The 17,472-nt window shown below is 42.9% G+C and overlaps 1 protein-coding gene across 2 annotated transcripts in view; it reads right to left on the reverse strand.

The window, feature by feature from the left end:
- The window catches only part of eea1 (early endosome antigen 1), a 24,948-nt gene extending 7,476 nt beyond the window's left edge, over positions 1-17,472 (reverse strand). The window contains exons 1-22 of one of the 2 annotated variants that reach the window (XM_050072693.1): positions 17,336-17,472; positions 12,780-12,857; positions 12,537-12,649; positions 12,394-12,448; positions 12,240-12,305; positions 12,085-12,115; positions 11,895-11,999; positions 11,560-11,681; positions 11,041-11,196; positions 8,893-8,907; positions 8,475-8,591; positions 6,714-7,052; positions 5,273-5,422; positions 4,987-5,106; positions 3,748-3,951; positions 3,308-3,508; positions 1,819-1,932; positions 1,509-1,664; positions 1,235-1,374; positions 775-1,105; positions 555-656; positions 271-465 (exon numbers count right to left, since the gene is read on the reverse strand). In XM_050072693.1, coding sequence (XP_049928650.1) covers positions 271-465; positions 555-656; positions 775-1,105; positions 1,235-1,374; positions 1,509-1,664; positions 1,819-1,932; positions 3,308-3,508; positions 3,748-3,951; positions 4,987-5,106; positions 5,273-5,422; positions 6,714-7,052; positions 8,475-8,591; positions 8,893-8,907; positions 11,041-11,196; positions 11,560-11,681; positions 11,895-11,999; positions 12,085-12,115; positions 12,240-12,305; positions 12,394-12,448; positions 12,537-12,649; positions 12,780-12,857; positions 17,336-17,359 — 2,934 coding nt within the window. In that variant the 5' untranslated portion in view covers positions 17,360-17,472. The remainder of the gene's footprint in view (positions 1-270; positions 466-554; positions 657-774; positions 1,106-1,234; positions 1,375-1,508; positions 1,665-1,818; positions 1,933-3,307; positions 3,509-3,747; positions 3,952-4,986; positions 5,107-5,272; positions 5,423-6,713; positions 7,053-8,474; positions 8,592-8,892; positions 8,908-11,040; positions 11,197-11,559; positions 11,682-11,894; positions 12,000-12,084; positions 12,116-12,239; positions 12,306-12,393; positions 12,449-12,536; positions 12,650-12,779; positions 12,858-17,335) is intronic. The other variant, XM_050072696.1, reaches the window with a different exon arrangement.

The raw sequence follows: 17,472 nt of genomic DNA on the forward strand, positions 1-17,472 counted from the left end.
AGCCCTGTGGAACCCCATATGACAGAGGAGCAGAGTGGGACTCAGAACCAGCAAGGCTTACACACATAGTTCTGTCTGCCAGATAGGATCTAAACCACTCCAGAGCACTACCACAGATGCCCACATGGTGCTGCAACCGGGATACTAAAATATTGTGGTCCACAGTGTCAAAGGCAGCTGTTAGGTCCAACAAGACAAGAATTACATAATCACCAGAATCATTTGACAGTTTACAGTATGCATTTAAGTGTATTTAAAAACGCTACTTGCCTTCTTGACATTAACTTCTTGTAACTCTGCCACTTGCCCCTTCAGTTTCTTCGTCTCCTCCTCAAACGACCCCTGGGCCGTCTTGAGTTGCGCCCGCAGCTTCTCCAGCTCCTTCTCTTTTTCCTTCAGTGCCCCCTGAGTCTTTGAGTGCTGCTGCTCCAGCGTGGTCAGCTGCGCTTTCAACTTGTTCTCTGCCTAAAATTTGTGGACACACAGCAGGTCTTTAGGTTCAAAGAAACATCCAAAACCATAATGCTTTCTCTTCCATTTTATCAGAAGCGTACCTCTCCTAGCCGCCCCAACTGCTCTTTAGATTCTTTCATTGCCTTGGTCATGGCCTCGTTATTCTTAAGAAGCTCCTGTCTGGCCTTCTCATTGGACTTTTCCTGAGGATTAACACAGATTAATGATGTGAATGTCCTGGTGATGTAATTAGGTGGCAATTTGTGACTCTTTGTTGTGAGAGAAATTTTCTCAAGTTGAAAAATGAAAAACATAACCTACCTTCTCTTCCATTGCTGACTTATGGTTCTTCCTCTCTGTGTCCAGTTGACTCCGACTCTCTTTCAGTGCCTTATTAGCCTTTCCTAGATTCTCCTGCAAAGAGGCAAGCTCCTTCTTTTGAGCCTCTTTCTCTTGTTGGGCCTTCTGTAAGTCTGCTGTCAGGCTCTGAGCCTTTTTGTCCAGCTCTGCATGTTTAGTCTTTCCCTCCTGGGTCACGTTGTCCAGGTTCACCTTCAGAGCAGCTTTGTCCTGCTCACTGCGCTCCAGCTGCTGCTGAATGTCACTCAAATCAGCTGCTTTTTTCTTCAGTTCCTCCTGTAGTGTTGTAGCCCTTAACAGTGGAAAGCCGTTTATATTGTATTAGGATACAAAGAAACAAAAAACTATATAGCATATGGTTGTTCCATGACTAAAATACTGTCACATTTTAAAGATGATGTACCAGTATAGTTTATCTCACCCTGCTTTCTCCGTTTCCAGTGAGCGCTGCAGCTCCTTGGCTTTCTGTTTGACCTGTGACCCCTCCTTCTGCAGCTTTTGCACTTCTTTCTGCACCTGGTCACGTGTGGTCTGCAACTCCCCAACCTGTGACTCCAGTTTCTGTTACATTAAAACACCACATACAATAGAAGATGCATGTATAGTGAGGAGACAAGAGACAGGAAAGTTTGAGGCATAAGTGACCTCTCTTAATGTCCAACATCAGGTACTGACAGTAAAGAGTCAACACAAACCTTATTGAGCCCCTCCAGCTGCTCTGTACGCTGCTCTGAGGCCATTAGCTTGTCTTTGCATTCCTTTAGACTTGCGTCCAGCTGTGTGCACTGTTCCTGTCTCTCCTTGAGCCTTTGGGCCTGCTCCTCCACCTTCTTCTGAACTTTATTCAGCTCCTTTACAAGATGGTGGGAGAGGGTGCGGGATACAAGAGGGGCAAGTGAGCAGAGTGAAGAAGGAGAAGGAAGAAAACAACACATATAAGTCAGGGTGTGACAAAATATTTTAAAAGTGATGACACAACATCAGTGGCACAAAGAAGACGCTAACCTGCTGCTTGTCCTGCAGTGCATGCTGAGCAGTCTCAAGGTTGTTTTCCAGGTTCGCCTTCTGTGCAGCCTTGGCTGCCTCTGCAGACAGCAGCATCTCTGTCTTTGCCTTCAGCTGAAGAGAAACAGACCCACAGAAACTCTTTCTCATCAGTGTTTCTCCTACCTTTGTATTGGGGACCTATGCCCCACCTAGTGCTGCACGATTAATCTAATCGCAATCGCGATGTGAGGCTGTGCGATTACATAACCGCATAAAAGGCTGCGATTTGCGATTTAATGTAGGCTAAATAAATGTTAACGTGTGTGCCTGTGAACGTGACTGCCTCTCCTGTAGTGTGTGGAGTTTGTTGACATCACGCCCACAAGCTATCCTGGTGCATGCAGCCGGCATGCAGCAGTGACCAACACAGATGCTGAAGAAGAGCATGAGCTCGACCAAGAGCAGGCTGAGTTGGTGGCAAAAAAAACCGTCTGTTACATGGCGATACTTTGGATTCAGGTACGGCGACGTTGAACAGAAAGACGTGCTGTGTAAAAGTTTAAAAGTTAAAGTCACCACGTCCCGCGGCAACACAACCAATCGATATCAGCACTTGAGACGGGACGTGGCGACTTTAACTTTTAAACTTTTACACAGCACGTCTTTCTGTCCAACGTCGCTGTACCTGAAAGACGTGCTGTGTAAAAGTTTCAAAGTTAAAGTCGCCACGTCCCGCGGCAACACCACCAATTTATATCAACACTTGAGACAGCACAGGGAAAAGTAGGAAGAGTGCATGTGAGAGAAAGCCAAGCCGTGTAACGTTAAAGACAGTGAGACAACTGAAAGCCGCCAGAGCCCCATAAAACAACATCCAAGCACAGTTAAGCAAACATTTGTAAGTGTCACAGGGAAATCATGGACTCCATAACAAATGAAAAATTGAGAAATTTTGCTTGGTTTCGGCCCACTTGACATGCTGCTGTGTTGTGCTATGGCGCTGGAATTTGTCATTTACGTGACAACGTCTGAACGCAACATATGCTCACTCCGCTGTGTGTCCAGTTCCGTGCTGCGCTGCTGTGTGAGCAGCGTGTTTGACTGTGCTCAGTCTGTTGATGGTCATTGACACACTGTCTGTCCTTAACAGTAACTATGTCAGGTCAGTGCCCCCTGATATAATGTAGGGGAAACACTGAATCAAGCAAAAAGACTCATGATACCATTTATTTATTACATTTTATTGTAATTATATTGTAATCGCAATCGCAAATCTCGATATTGTCCACCATAATCGCAATCGCACATTTTTACCAAATCGTGCAGCACTAGCCCCACATGACCATTAATGAATTGTGTTTTATAATGAATAAATACGTAAGATATTAAGAAATAAAACTGACTTTTAGGGTTGAAATCATGTCCTTTTGTCATGTGTAGTTCAAGTGAACAACAATATCATGGTTATTAATTTCATTTTACACAGACATGCTTGTGAAGACCATACCTGAGCATCCAGCTGAGCTACTTTCTCCTTGCTGTCTGCGAGCTGGGCGGTGAGTTCAGTGACGGAGGTCTCCAGGGTTTGGGCTCGGTCCTGGGCTGAACGTACCAGGGTCTTCTGCTCCTGGACCTGCTCGTGTAGGTTATCCTGGGCTTGCTTGTTGCTCTCTGATTGGTTCTTCAGCTTGTCTGTCAACTGTGTGACCTTTAAGATATATACACATACACCAAACAAGTTGTATAAGCTCAAAAATGACAAATAGTTGCCTGTTACTGTTGAATAAAACAGGCTTTTCTATATGATGCTGGTTTCAGATGCAGGTTTAAGTTATGACAATACATTTATTAGCTGTGTGAGGGGTGGCATGTGTCTTCAGTAATAATACTTTTCTGCTACAGAGAAGTGGCTACTGAGTGTGTGAGTATGTGTGTGTAGGCAATCACCTGTTCTTGTAGTGCATGGTTTTTCTCCTTTAGCTGGTTAAGCAAAGCCGTCTCTCCCTCCCCGGCCTGGATTTTGGCGCACAAGTCCTCCCTTTCGGTTTCCAGCTGGCTCACAATGTCCTTACTTTTCTGCAGCAGAGCCTCTAGATTCTGGATCTTCTGGTCCTTATCTCCAATCTGACGCAGCACCTGCTCCAGGTCATTCTGCAGCATGATGACAGCATAACAGAAAGATTACACTGGGGTTTTTTTTTTTGGCAAAAATGGGTATTCGCCCGCAGTGCACTGAGTAGGTGGAGTCTGCACACCATCTGACAGTTATAGCCAGCAGATACACTGGATCCGCCACTAAATTTCAGCTGCGAAAGCGGCATATACATCACCACGACCACATGGTCCATACAAACACAAACAAGTCAAGGGAGATTAATAAGACGGAGAACTGATGAGTGTTTTTCAGACTTAAATAAAATCATATTGTGAACACAACTGTATATAAAGGCAATCGTTTGTCAGCTAGGAAAGTTACCATGGCTTTTGCCGTGTAGACCAACATTGTTGTTTATTTTGTCAGCTGATAATTATGTGATTGCCACCGCTGGCAGACAGATTACACTCCATTTAAACAGCTTCCCCGGCCCTTGCTGTTACATGTTAAGCTGCACAATGGCACACTGAAATGGAGCAGACCCAGTGCAAGTAAAAGCCAACTCAAGATTCACTCTCATTTGGTGTTTTGCCTCACTGTATTTGTGTTTTTTTGGCCATCGTGTCTCTGGTCGCTATCAAGGCCCCAACCTCACCTAAGCACTGTGGGGGCACGTCCCTAAACATCTCGAGCACAGAAAATTAGAAAATACAGGCAGAGGGTAGAGTCTCTTCAGGAAAATACAGCACCGCACACTTCTAGGAGATCATCAGTGATGATTGGGAGGGAAAACTTCTGTATAAGTCTACACATTGTTTTTTAAGAAAATCCTGCAGAGTATATCTTTAATATTAGAGGACACCTTTTTGAGTGAGTGAGCTCAGGCCAAAAATCAAATGATGAAACTATCATCACAGTAGTATCACCTGACATCCCTGTTGCAACTCTGCTCTTTCGTCAGGACTTTGTACAGGACTACATCATGCATTATTCTGAGCAGAAACTCTGGGTGATTTTTAAACTCATCAGACAGCACAGCCTCTCCCCAGCCTTCAGAACTGATATCAGAGGGCTTGTCTTGTGAACAGTACCTGTGCTTCGCGGAGTTTGCCGTTGGTGTTTTGCTGCAGTGCCTGCAGCTCCTGGTGCTGCTGCTTGGCTTTCTCCAGCTGGTGCTGTAGGTCTGTATTCTTACTGGCACTCTCCTTTAACTACAGAAGCAAAACACAGAAGCACAATTGTTCTTTTCCTCTACTTGTATTTTAATCATAACCCTAAATGCATTGTTAACTTCATTTTGTGGATCTGTTTCTGTCTGCTCTTTCACATTACTCCAGTTCTCCTGTAGCGATAATCAGGGTTTCATCTGATGCCTACCTGTTCTTCTGCACGTGACAGTTTGAGCTGCAGGTCGGCTGCTTGCTGCTCGCGGTCTTTCAGTTTCTCCCCAGACAGCTGCCTCTGTTCTTTGAGGCGGCCTTGCACCTCGCCGAGCTGCCTCTCCGCCTCCAGCAGTTTGGCGTGCAGCTAGGAAGAGCACAGAAAGAGGGGTGGTGATTAAGATGGAAGACACAAGATGACAACTTAAACAGCAAGAAATACAGCAGATACTTGGATGAGGAAAGTGGATGTCTAGAATCCTCTTTGACTTTGTTTTTTTCAACACATCTTTATCTTTCTTTATATCCAGTGTTGTAGAATGTGCTTCCACTTTGTCCAAAAGAGATTTGTATAAGCCTCTGCCATTATTTTCTATTGATATATTTTTCCATGGTGACCTCTACACAGTGCCACATAGCATGATTCATGCAGCGGCCATAGTTACATAAACCAGTCCATATTCCATAATAGGTCTCTAACATATCGACTACCTGGTGGCCATAAGTTACAAAATGGAGGAAATCATAACTACATGTTTAAGAATTCCACAATTCAGTTTTGGCCTCAATAAATATTTGATACCATTAGAAAATCAGCTCTTGATACATGAATCATATGATGCTAAAATCAGCCTACTACCACCTTAAAAACATATATTAAAGGATTTCTGTCTAAACAAGATACAGAAAACTTGTTCATGCTGCATTTTCAGCAGCTTTGACTATTCCAAGAGTCCGCAGTCCTCACTCACTCACCTCACTTCACTGGCTACCTGTGTGGCAAAGGATAGATTTTAAATCCTTCTGGGTGTTTATAAGCACTAAATAGCCTTGAGCCTAAATATATCTCTGATTTAGGAGTATACTATGAAGCATCCAGACCCCTCAGGTCATCTGAGAGAGGTTTACTCAGCGTTTCCAGGATCGAAACCAAGCAAGGCAAAGCATCTTTTAGTTTCTATGCTCCTCACCAGTGGAACAAAGTCCCTGAAAACCTGAGGTCTGCTAAAATGCTTAACTCTTTAAATTAGGGATTAAAACATTATTTTTCACTGTGGCTTTCCAATAAAGTAGACGCATAACCTTTTATGTGTAAATATTTATTTGCTTGCTTTTGCTTGTTTTTATCTTCTTTAACGATATTATATTTTTCTCATTTATTTATTGTCTTTTAAATGCAAACCTAAATGAATACCTATGAGAGACTTTGGGGTGAGATGTTGCACAATGTGCTCACCATCATCATCAACACACCAAAGGGGTGAGTGATTATCTTTTGGGAAAATAATTGCTCAACCTGTCAAAAGAGTTCAGGAGAATCTATCACAAGGCGCACTGAAGCTGTTCCAGAGGCTCATGGTGACCAAATATTAATACGCTTAATGTTGATTTATTCTTTTGATATTGTACTCTGTCTGATCTGTGTCCACCCTACTCACCTGACTGATCTCCGTCTGCTGCTGAGCACCCTGGCTGTCTTTTTCTTCCCTTTGCTGTTCCAACTGTTTCCTCTCAACCTTCAGCTCTGCGTGCTTCACCTCCAGCTCCGTAATCTCATTCTTCAACTTCGCCACCTCCTCGGTCTTCTCTCCAAGCTCCGTCTGGGCCTTCTGCAGGGAGGCCTCAGCCCCTGTGGCCCGAGCCTGGAGCTCTTGAACCTCTGATTCCCTCTCTCTCAGGCTGCTTTGGGCTCCTTTCCTGGCAGACTTCTCAGCTCCCAGACGCTCCTCCAGTTCCTGATACTCTTTCTCCTTACGTGCAAGCTTTTCAGACAGGCTCTGTGAGAACACGAGAGGACAACATGAGGCAGATTGCCCAGAAGTTTGGAAATTATGGGAGTGAGAGAAAAATAAAAGAGAAAACAAAACAATAGGGGGTAAAATCATTGTTTCCTGACTTTTTTCAAGGGAGCAGGGTCTTCTAAAAAAGAATAAAGATTGACAGGAATAGTCTGAGTCAATTATTACGCCACACAGTACCATAAACCATTTGGATACTCTAAATTAAAGAAGCTGGCGTAATAGGCGCTGCAACAAGGCACAAACACCCACAACTCATGCCATATAAACAATGGAAAAGAACAGTCAGCTGTCAACAGGCAGGAGTACAGTGCGGTATGGCATTTCCAGGGGAAGCTTTACGACACAGGATTTGGAATATGTGATCAGCACTTGCCCCGGTGTAAGCTCTGGCAGTGAACTTGGAAACATGGTGATAAAGAACGAAATGTTGTTAATAGTAGAGCAAGCTGCTAAGTAGGGAGTGTGACAGGGCACTTGGACTTCACAGAAGTCAAATAAACGTTTGCAGGCCACCGTAGCAGCTGGCCAACATTAGTAACCCTCTCCAGACACTTTCTGTTTTTTCCTCTCCTCTTTTGTTCATCCCTTCTCGTGGCCTTGTTGCTATCCTCGTCTTGTGGCATTGTCACAGCTCCCTGTTTGGTCTCTCTAATGCTGGAATCGCAGACCAATGAAAACCCCTGTTGGTTGTTCGCCTGTCTGTTCTTAGTCCTGATCCTCTGTGGCTCACTTTCTGCTCCATCACTTTTGTCTCTATTCTCATGAGATACAAATCTGGATCAGGTCTAAGGGTATCCTGTTGCGAGCAGAAGCATGGGATGGGGTCAACACACTGGATATCCAGTTCTGTAATCCCCCTCTTACCCGGAAACCTACTTGGCAGGGAGGGCATTGACATGCCTGGTGTGGGGAGGAAATAATCTCTGGCAGGAACCTTGGGCCTCCATTCCCCAGTTCCCATCGCACCAGTTACCTGTGATTGTATTTCATCCCAAGTGACAAAGCTGGCGTGGCAGAGATCCCCCCCTGCTGGTTTAATTATAGAGCTGTGTGTGATTTTGTATCAACATGTCTGGGTTGCCAAAGAGTGCCGGTGACAGCGGGGCTTTGTGATGGAGCCTGATGCCGAGCAACAGAGGAAGGTTTACAGGAACTGAGATGGCGTGCTCTGTACTTAAGGGGCAGCTGTGAAGGCCTATTAACATCACTAAAATAAAAGTAAATCCTGCTACTGCTGTTTAATGTGTGGCAGATGTCACAAGCAGACAGGTTTGTGCCTGCAGTAGTCTGCTGAGAGCGACAAAACAGCTATATAACTATAATAATTGTAGTTCTTGGTGTGGATGTGTGTGTGTGTGTGTGTGTGTGTGTGTGTGTGTGTGTGTGTGTGTGTGTTACCTGGCTTTGCTGCTGCAAATTATTCAGATTGCTCTGCAGCTCATGGATCTGTTGTGTGTAGACAGCCGCTTCCTGTGGACCCTTCTCCAGCTCTGCTTTTAGTTGGGATATGGTCATCTGCAACACAACAGACACACATGTAACACTCTTTATGTAAACCACTGAGTACACATTAACAGATCTGAAGCACCACTGTGAAGGACTGACATAAAAGAAGAAAACAAAGCCAACATGGATTAGTAACAACGAGGACTCTGCGGCACAAAAACCCAACAAAAACATGAAGAGGTAACACGCAATGTTCAAAAATAAATAAATAAATGAATGAATAGAAAAAGCACTTTTGTAAATCTTTTCAAACTTAGAGAAACTCAAAAAGATGAAACCAAGTTTGGGGCCAACTTGAAACATGTTTTACCTCCAGTTTACGAATCTTGAAGAAAGAGTGAGTGTTGTAGAGGGATACAGTATGTGAGAGGCAGAGGAGGAAGGGGAGGGAAAGAGAGACACAGACAAAGGTAAGTCACGATACAACAGCAAACAGCCAATGAATGCTATGTTAACTCATGTTTTAGATGCAATCGCTGGCCAACCTGGAGACTGGCTGCTGACCACAAAAACTCCCACGTTTCATACTGTGCAACTTAAATGAATTACAACTACTGTTTCACACTACTTGCAGACTGAAACAAAGAAACTAGTCGATTATTATCCTCAGAGCAATTATATGATCAAAAACCAGACAGTTTTCAAATATACTGAGAATGTGGTTCCTCGGTTACATAAACATGAAAACTATCTTTTGAGATAATTTGCAGAGATGTGCAGAAAAAGAGGGTTAGGGCCTGGAGCCCCCTGTAAATGCTCCTTTCCTTCTGGGATAAAAAATGCAGGAGTTAAGGTTGAATTATTCACCAGGCATTAATTAGTGAGAATTAGGCACAAAGCCATCTGGTATGACATACCTACTGTACACTGGGACTATTTCATAAGTTATTCCAGAGCGATTATTGATCAAGAGTCAAGAATGAAGGGAGGTGTGGCATTTCTTGGAAACCATTTACGACACAGGACTTGGAATATGTAAACAGCACTTGCCCTGGTGTAAACTCTGGCAGTAAATTTGGAAACATGGTGCTAACAAAGTGTAGAGTGTGCTGCTAACTAGGGAATGTAACAGGGCATTTGGACTTCACAGCAAACTTCACAATAAACTTTTGCAGGCCACCACAACAGCTGGCTAATACTAAGAACCCTATTATGAATATGAATCTTACATATGCAAAGGGCCTGAGCAAACAGTTGAAATGGAAAGGGTGTCAAATTAGAGCAACTAAACTACTCAACACTATCTAATCTTGTAGATAATTATGCAAACTGTGTGGGAATCAGTGTCCATGTTTTTATTGCATGCAACAAGTCAAGTTTAGGGTGGAAGAGTGGAAGATTGTGTTGCAAGACATTTTCAGGTTCGTACTTGTATTTTGGGTTCCTACTAGAACATGTTTACATGCCTTCATAGTCACTAACACTTTATTTTCCTTATAGAGTCTGTGCTAGAACAACGTCATTCACTCTCTGTCTGAAACGCTCTGAAAATTTTAGCGCCTGTCCCTTTAAGGCCCCATTCTGAAACAGCTTGGTCTGCTCTGATTGGTCAGTGTTTCTGGGTCTCATATCTCAGCATTTTCGCAATGTCACTGCAGCTGGGGAATGACTATAACTGAGAAAAGCGTTGTGTGGCTATTGCTTAGTAGTGCATGCGTTGCTAGGGTACAGTGTTGACATCCTTCAGTGGCCTTGCTAATGTGTAGCTAATCATTTATCATCTGTGGCAACATTAATGTGGGGAATCAGAGACAAGGAAAAGGAAATTTCACTGCTATCGAGATACAAAGATTAATAGAGCTGTAAAGATGTGTCTGTGTTTGACTGACAGCAGCTGGCAAGTGCTGTCCACAGGTAACAGGAAAGGAGAGAAAAAGTAAACAAACTTGGCTGAAGTGTACAACTCATGGACGAACAGTACGCTGTTAGCATGTTGTTAGCAGTGGTATTAAAGAGTTAAGACGACACCAGCGTCTGAACAGACCAAAGTGACATTTGCAGGTAAGCTCATAAGGTCCTGCTTCATGTGCTGCTGCTGACCAGCTAATTAGCTCACTCTCTAGATTGATGACTGACATTAGCAATGCACTTTTCACCAGTGAACGTTTGTTTGGTTGCTCATTCAGCAAACCAAGGTGAAGAACAAGACGCATTTTCATGTTTGTAAGTTAGCTAGATAAAAGGAGGCTTTGGCAGGAAAGCTAACATTAGGTAGTTTGTGACTCGTGTTGTGCATCAGGCTGCTGATTTATAGACATGGCAGAGATTTTGACTTTATGCCTGCTCCTGACTAGGTGTAAGATTGACACCAAGTCTTAGCAAGAAGGCTTAAGCCTAGATTTAGCAACCGGTGTAACTGTTAGGTCAGACTTGGAATGCCAAGTTATGACCAACTTAGCTTAAGACCAGGCTTTAGCCCTTTTGGTGCAACCAGTCCCACCAGTTTTGGTCCCCTCACCTCTGAGGTAGTGTAATTAGCCTGCAGTTGCTCGTAGTGGGTTTTGAGGCGTTCAGATTCATCCTCCCTCTCTCGAGTCATGTTGTCCATCAGTGTCTGGACCTGCACCAGCTCCTTCTGCAGTACCTCCACATCCTCCACTCCTGGTCGCTGCAGCTAGGGGGAAGAGCAGAGGCACTGTGTAAAAGCTGTGACAACGGAGCAGTAGACAGTGGTGACAACAGGCTTTTTCAAGATCAATCAAAACTACTGTACAACCTTACGTAACAGCTGAAATGTTAGAGTGTAGATGGATGTCTCCTTAAAGCTCTAGAACTAAACTTATAGTTGTATGAAGCCTCTCTAAGCTACTCTGAATCATGGCTGTATAGAAAAATGGATTTCATGGTGTCCATTCAACGTTATTCTTTCAAACGCCAAAGCACAACATTCATGAAAGGTCTACACAAAGCACAAAGTATGTCTCAAGCCAAGTGAGAGGAGAATGAATCCCAAATGGAAATTTCATGTGTGCTGTACCAGTTCTGTTTGGAGCCTCTCGTTCTCCTGCTTCTCCTTCTGTAGCTGTTCGGTCAGTTTGCTCAGCCTCTGGTCCGCAGCCTCCCTTAGGCTCTTCTCCTCATCATAGCGGGACTTTATGTCTGTCAGATTCAACGATTCAAAAATATTTAATAATATCCAAATCAAAACAACACAAATACCTCACTTGTTCACGAGTTGAGGACAACTCTATCAGTACAAAATGAAGAACCAATGCCTTTTGTCCATAAAACCAAATGATGAAGAAGTACTTCAGTGTTAAATGATGCAGATCCACAGACACAGCCCTCCCAGTTTCCTGGCGCCACACTAACCTACTATCTCTGTGGCCAGCTGGGCAGCTTTCTGCTCAAACAGGTCTTTCATCTGCTTGATGTTGAACTTTTCTGTCTCTGCCTCGTTCAACTTCCTTTCAAGGGCTGAGGAAAGAGCACCACGTGTTAGTGATGGATGTTCGGTGGCTTCTTCTTCTTCTTCAGTTATCTTAAATATAAAGTCCCCTACCTGAATCCTCTGAGGTCACCTGTCCATCATTCTGTGGAATGGAGGGAAAGAGAGAAACACGCACAGTAAGAGTAAGCATTGCCATTATGTTTTATAAAGCAGTGTTATGATCAGAAAGCCATCACAATATATGATAAATATCCTGAAGGAATTACTTGCTTCAGTTGTCCTTGGACTTTGTCTAACTCCTTCTTGAGCTCTTCAGAGAACCACTTTTCCTCCTAATCAGGTGAACCACACACAGACACCAAATTAATTATTTGAATGAACCGACCATTTACACACCGCTGTTCTGTGCAGACACTATACCTTGAGTGAAGCATGCAGGTCCTGAACCTCTTGCCGCAGCATTGTAAGGTCTTCCCTAAAAAGAGGAAAGAGCACGTTCACAAAACACACACAAACTGAATAATTATTACAATTAATGTAACGTTAATATCTCTATAACTCACCGAGTGGGGGCCATATGAGCGGGCAGGTCTCCGGTGTCATGGAACAGCTCATAGTGTTTGAACAACTCCTCTGCAGAGTTGTGAGACTTCATGCACTGAGGGCAGATGAAGCCCTGAAGACAGAAACACACCAGAAGAATTAACTACGTGACGATGCTTTCTTCAATTCTGCAGCTCTGCTTCCAGGGTAGATAAAAAGCTAGAAAATGTTGTTGATTAAGAAAAACAAAGTGTCCACATTACCTCAGATGTCTGATCATGGTTAAGGTCTGTGCTGGGCTGCTCTGACTCTGCATTCTGGGAGCCTCCCTTCCCAGGAGTCTGAAGAGGAGAAAATAGACCGAATTAGTGTGAATGTATAAAAGCACAGACTCTGTACATATTTGTTAAATGTAAACTGCCTGAGAGAAGCAGTAAGCAAAGGTAAGAAGAAGATTTGTGTCCTTAATAATAATAATTCATTTGAGAGAAAAACATTGAGGCTTCCCAGGGAAAAGGGCGGGAGTCACGGCTCACATGACTCAAAACATCTATGCTGGGTGCGACCTATAAGCCTTAAACAAATGTTGTGTAAATGATTAGCTCTTCACTGGAATGTTGTTGTATTCTCCTCTTGAAAGCATGTGTATTTAAAACAGCTATAACATGACTAACACCACTGCAGTATGTGACAACAGCTCCTCCAGCTTCTGCACAATGCCTATAAAGAGTATTTACTACCTTTGGACTTGTTCCAGGTTTCACCTGGACATGGGTCAACTTTTCCCAATTCTTCTTGCAAAATGTTAATCATGAGTGAGCTGCAATTTTCAAGTCCAGCCACAATTTCTCCATTGGATTGAGATCTGGACTCTGATTTGGCCACCCCCATTTCACTAACATTATTGTTTGGAAAATGCTAGATCTCTCTGTAATGTGCTGTGTTTATTTTTCCCTCCACTGTCACACCTATGCCTCCGGCAGTGTAGCATCCTGACAGCATGATGCCACCACCAACATGCTTTATTATAGGCAGGGCTGCCCATAAGGGGGAAAATAGGAGAAAGTTTTCCGGAGCCCAGCTATTGGTGGGGGGTGGGAGGTCATGGAGGCAAGCAATGATCATTTTGATCCTAAATATGCGAATTGATAATTTATTTTGAACCGAAACAATCACCAGAAGTTACTAAAGCAACCAAAAATAAACATTGTATTCAATGTTGCATTAGTAAAATGTAGCCTGATTCATAATGAAACCCCCCTTTCTCTGAAAGTGGTATGAGTCATTTTTTTGGTATGCAACCATTGCAAAAAAACTGCAGGCAGCCTGGCACAGGATGTGGGAAATTTACTGATTTAAAAAAAAGATATATGTGCATGAGTTTGATATGGTTAAAGCACAATGGGAAGGGCCCATTCACTGGACCTACTAGATCACGATACTGGAATTTCTAACTTCGATACAATACCTTTAAAAATAGGAATATTCAATACCATTTACCATGGGGAAAAATCGACATTGAGGCCAATGTCGATTTTATGACTCAACATTAGGAGAGAGTGAGAAAGCGCAGCTGGTACTTGTGTATCGATACTGTGTAAAATGAGTATTGAAACTGTTTCGAATATTCAGAATCAATAAATCAACATTTCTGACAACTCAAATGGGTATGGTGTGGGTCTGGTAATGTGCGGTGCTTGGCTTGGCACCAAACATTTAGTAGGACAGCTAAATGCTCCACTTAGATCTCATCAGACCAGAGAACCTTCTTTGTTTTTATTTCAGTCTCCCACAACTTCTGGTAAACCATTGCCCAGATATCATATGAGGGCTTTTCCCCCCTACAGCCACAAAGCTGCGACCAGGCAAAAGTATGCCCAGTGCCTCCCATGTGTGTGTCAACAGGCCTCCAGTCTCCCTCACTTTTTCTCATAAATACAGTGCATTTAAGGACAGCTGACTTGGGAGGTTTTTTTTTTTTTACAAGGAAATCAACTAGCCAGTTATTAATCCTTCTAGATAACAACAAACCTAAACACAGACGTCATCTCTCCCAGTTCAGCTTTGTGATTAGTAAACACTGTGTGACTTTAAATATGTTGCCTTTAGCTTATAGTACACATGCATTACTGCGACCCTCTAAATATTGACTGGTCTTCTCCACAGCTCGGGAAAGTAGACTGTAATAGGGTCACTACCAGTAAACTCAGTCCACTGGCCTGACGGACAAACATGTAGTGGAAGGGCCACAGATGTTTCATTCACAAAAAGGGTTTGCTCAGGCTGGTGATAGTTTGCATGAATGAATCAGGTGAATACTTTGGTTGGTGTGTTAGGAGGGGCACTAGAAGCACTTTGAACAGAGTTATCTCAGCGCCTGTTGGACAGCAGACAAATAACACTTTGCAGGCAGGCCAAGCATTTGCATCATGGAACAACCTTTGACCCGACTCATAAAAAAGCACTACACTGACTTTACTGGAATAGAAATAATAATTAATTCAACACAGTTTCTGTGCATAAATTAGATTGTTTAGGGATTAATTATACTGTCTTGAAATATACAGACAGCGTGATTTTTGTCTACATAAAACACCAATAGGCGAAGAGTTTAAAACCTGTTGAAAACTCCATCATCAGTGAACAAATTCTGATCAAAGGTGACAGAGTAGCTCCGACATGACACAGTTATAAAATTCATTGTAGTGCTTAAGGAGTGTTTACGCCCATCAACTGACAGACCATGTTACGGACAGCCTAATCCATGTCAGTGGTTTGCCAACTTATTTAAATTGAGGACAGATGTGTACAAAAGAACAGACCATCAAATTCAAAGGAGGCCCATAAGCGCTGTCTTTCAGTGCCAAGGTGACTAAAGCTGTGCAGTACTGCTTTGCCCAGCTGAGGCCTTTAAAGAACATCAAGTCATGTCTTTCCTCTGCAGATTTAGACAAGGTGATCCATGCTTTTATCTCCTCCAGACTTGACTATTGCAATGCACTTTACTCTGGCATCAGCAGGCGAAACATCCAAAGACTCCAACTCATATAAAACACTGCTGCCAGGCTTTTAACTCATGCTTAGAGTAGTGTTGCAGTGGCATACCTGTTTCAAGGTATACTGACATATGAAAAATGATGGCTGTCATACATTTCCTTGTCTAAATGCTCAACAGAGAATATTACCTTTATTTAAGTTGTTTTCAAAAGGGAGAATTTTAACACATACTTCCACTGGAAAAAATATTTTCAAGTCTCAAAATGTTTGTTCAACCAAAATAGCCCTCCCATTATCATTCCTTTTAAAGTCATTCTGACTTATATTAATAACTCTGTAAAGTCGTGATACTGTAAACTGGGATATTTTCTTTGACGGTTATCATACCATGAAAATATCATACCCTTGCAACCCTAAATGAGAGAAGTGACCAGATCACACCAATCCTTGCTGCCCTTCACTGGTTACCTCTGAGTTTTAGAACTAATTTTACTGTTTGTTTTTACAGACTTGAATGGTCAAGCTCCTGCATAAATCTGTGATCTGTTAATTCCCTACGAGCCTGACCGCTGCCACAAGGCTTTACTAATGGCTCCAAAAATTCAACTGAGGTTTTGCTTTCTGGGCCCCTCAGCTGTGAAATCTCCTGGCTGAGGATCTCAGGCAGAGAAACTTTTACTGTTTGGCCTTTTCTCAACTGCTGGTATTTATTGTTCCTTTGTATACTGTTTTCTGTCTTATACATGTTTTTTTAGACTTATTATTGTTTATAATGTAAAGCACTTTCTAGCTTTGTTTTGAAAGGCACTATATAAATAACGTTGTTTTTTTATGAGATTGTTTCCTATAAGCCCTTAAACCTGTGTTGTCATCTATGGTGTTTCAATATTGACAAAATACCGCAGAGGTCGGCTGTAGGTTTATGTAAAGAGGTAACGGACTATAACAGTAGTTCTTAGGATATATGCTTGAACCGTTTGCAACAGCATCCCCAGATCCCGGTCTGGCAGTCCCTGACCTAAATGCATAATGAATTTAAGATGGATTTTCCGGGTAACAAGGCCAGGACTTCAAAGGGTACACAATGATGCAGTTAACGTTAGCAATGCCCTGTGGTAAATGTAGTCCTACGAAGAAGCTAGCTAAGTAGCTAACCTCTGTTACCCCCCATATTTGACTGCAGTGACAAGCTGGTAATTTGTCCCAATAATTATGGCACTATTATCAGAAGTATAAGCTCAATTAATTAAAACGCATGTTTATTTAATCATGTTGCGGTCAGCCAGCTGACATATGACTACACAAGTCAGTCTGTGGCTAACGTTAGCGTTAGCATGTGATGAGTGGACGATGAATTAACATTCTGCTATAACATAGCTAGCTAACGGAAACTATGGAAATATTATGAGTCCGTGACCAATTTCGCTAGCTAGCTAAGTTATTTCTTACTCGACTAACCATGACAAGATGTACACGTTAAGTAATTAGTTTGCTAATACATTATACAGACAGGTACTAGCTTGCTAGCGTACATCCCTGTCAATCGAACCAAGTTAGCATTTGGTAGCTAGCTGTGTCAACCCCACACAAAGGAGCGCTTGATATGTCCACTCTGATGCGACGGTGTAGCTGTTTCTTTTTCCCATCGAGGAACTCCTGTTGAATTAAGCTAAAGACCCCGCCCAGCCACTACACGCTGTATTTTAAAACGCGCATCCCCACCATGAAAACAGACAAGGATAGGCCTGTGTCTCCCAAGGAAAACGACTCGGTTTAACCCAACAGAAGCGAAACGGTTGACTCTGTTGGAGCAGCAGCTTACCATTTGAAGTATCCGTCTGAGCATGGCCTCGCTGTGTTTGTCCCCACACAAAATCCAATCAGTTTTCCAAATGCAAAGTTTACGTCGCTGTACAAAGAACACCTGACCGAGCTCAGGCAGCAGCGGCGAATGGGCGG

This window comes from Epinephelus moara, chromosome 20, assembly GCF_006386435.1.
Source record: "Epinephelus moara isolate mb chromosome 20, YSFRI_EMoa_1.0, whole genome shotgun sequence".
Lineage (NCBI taxonomy): Eukaryota > Metazoa > Chordata > Actinopteri > Perciformes > Serranidae > Epinephelus > Epinephelus moara.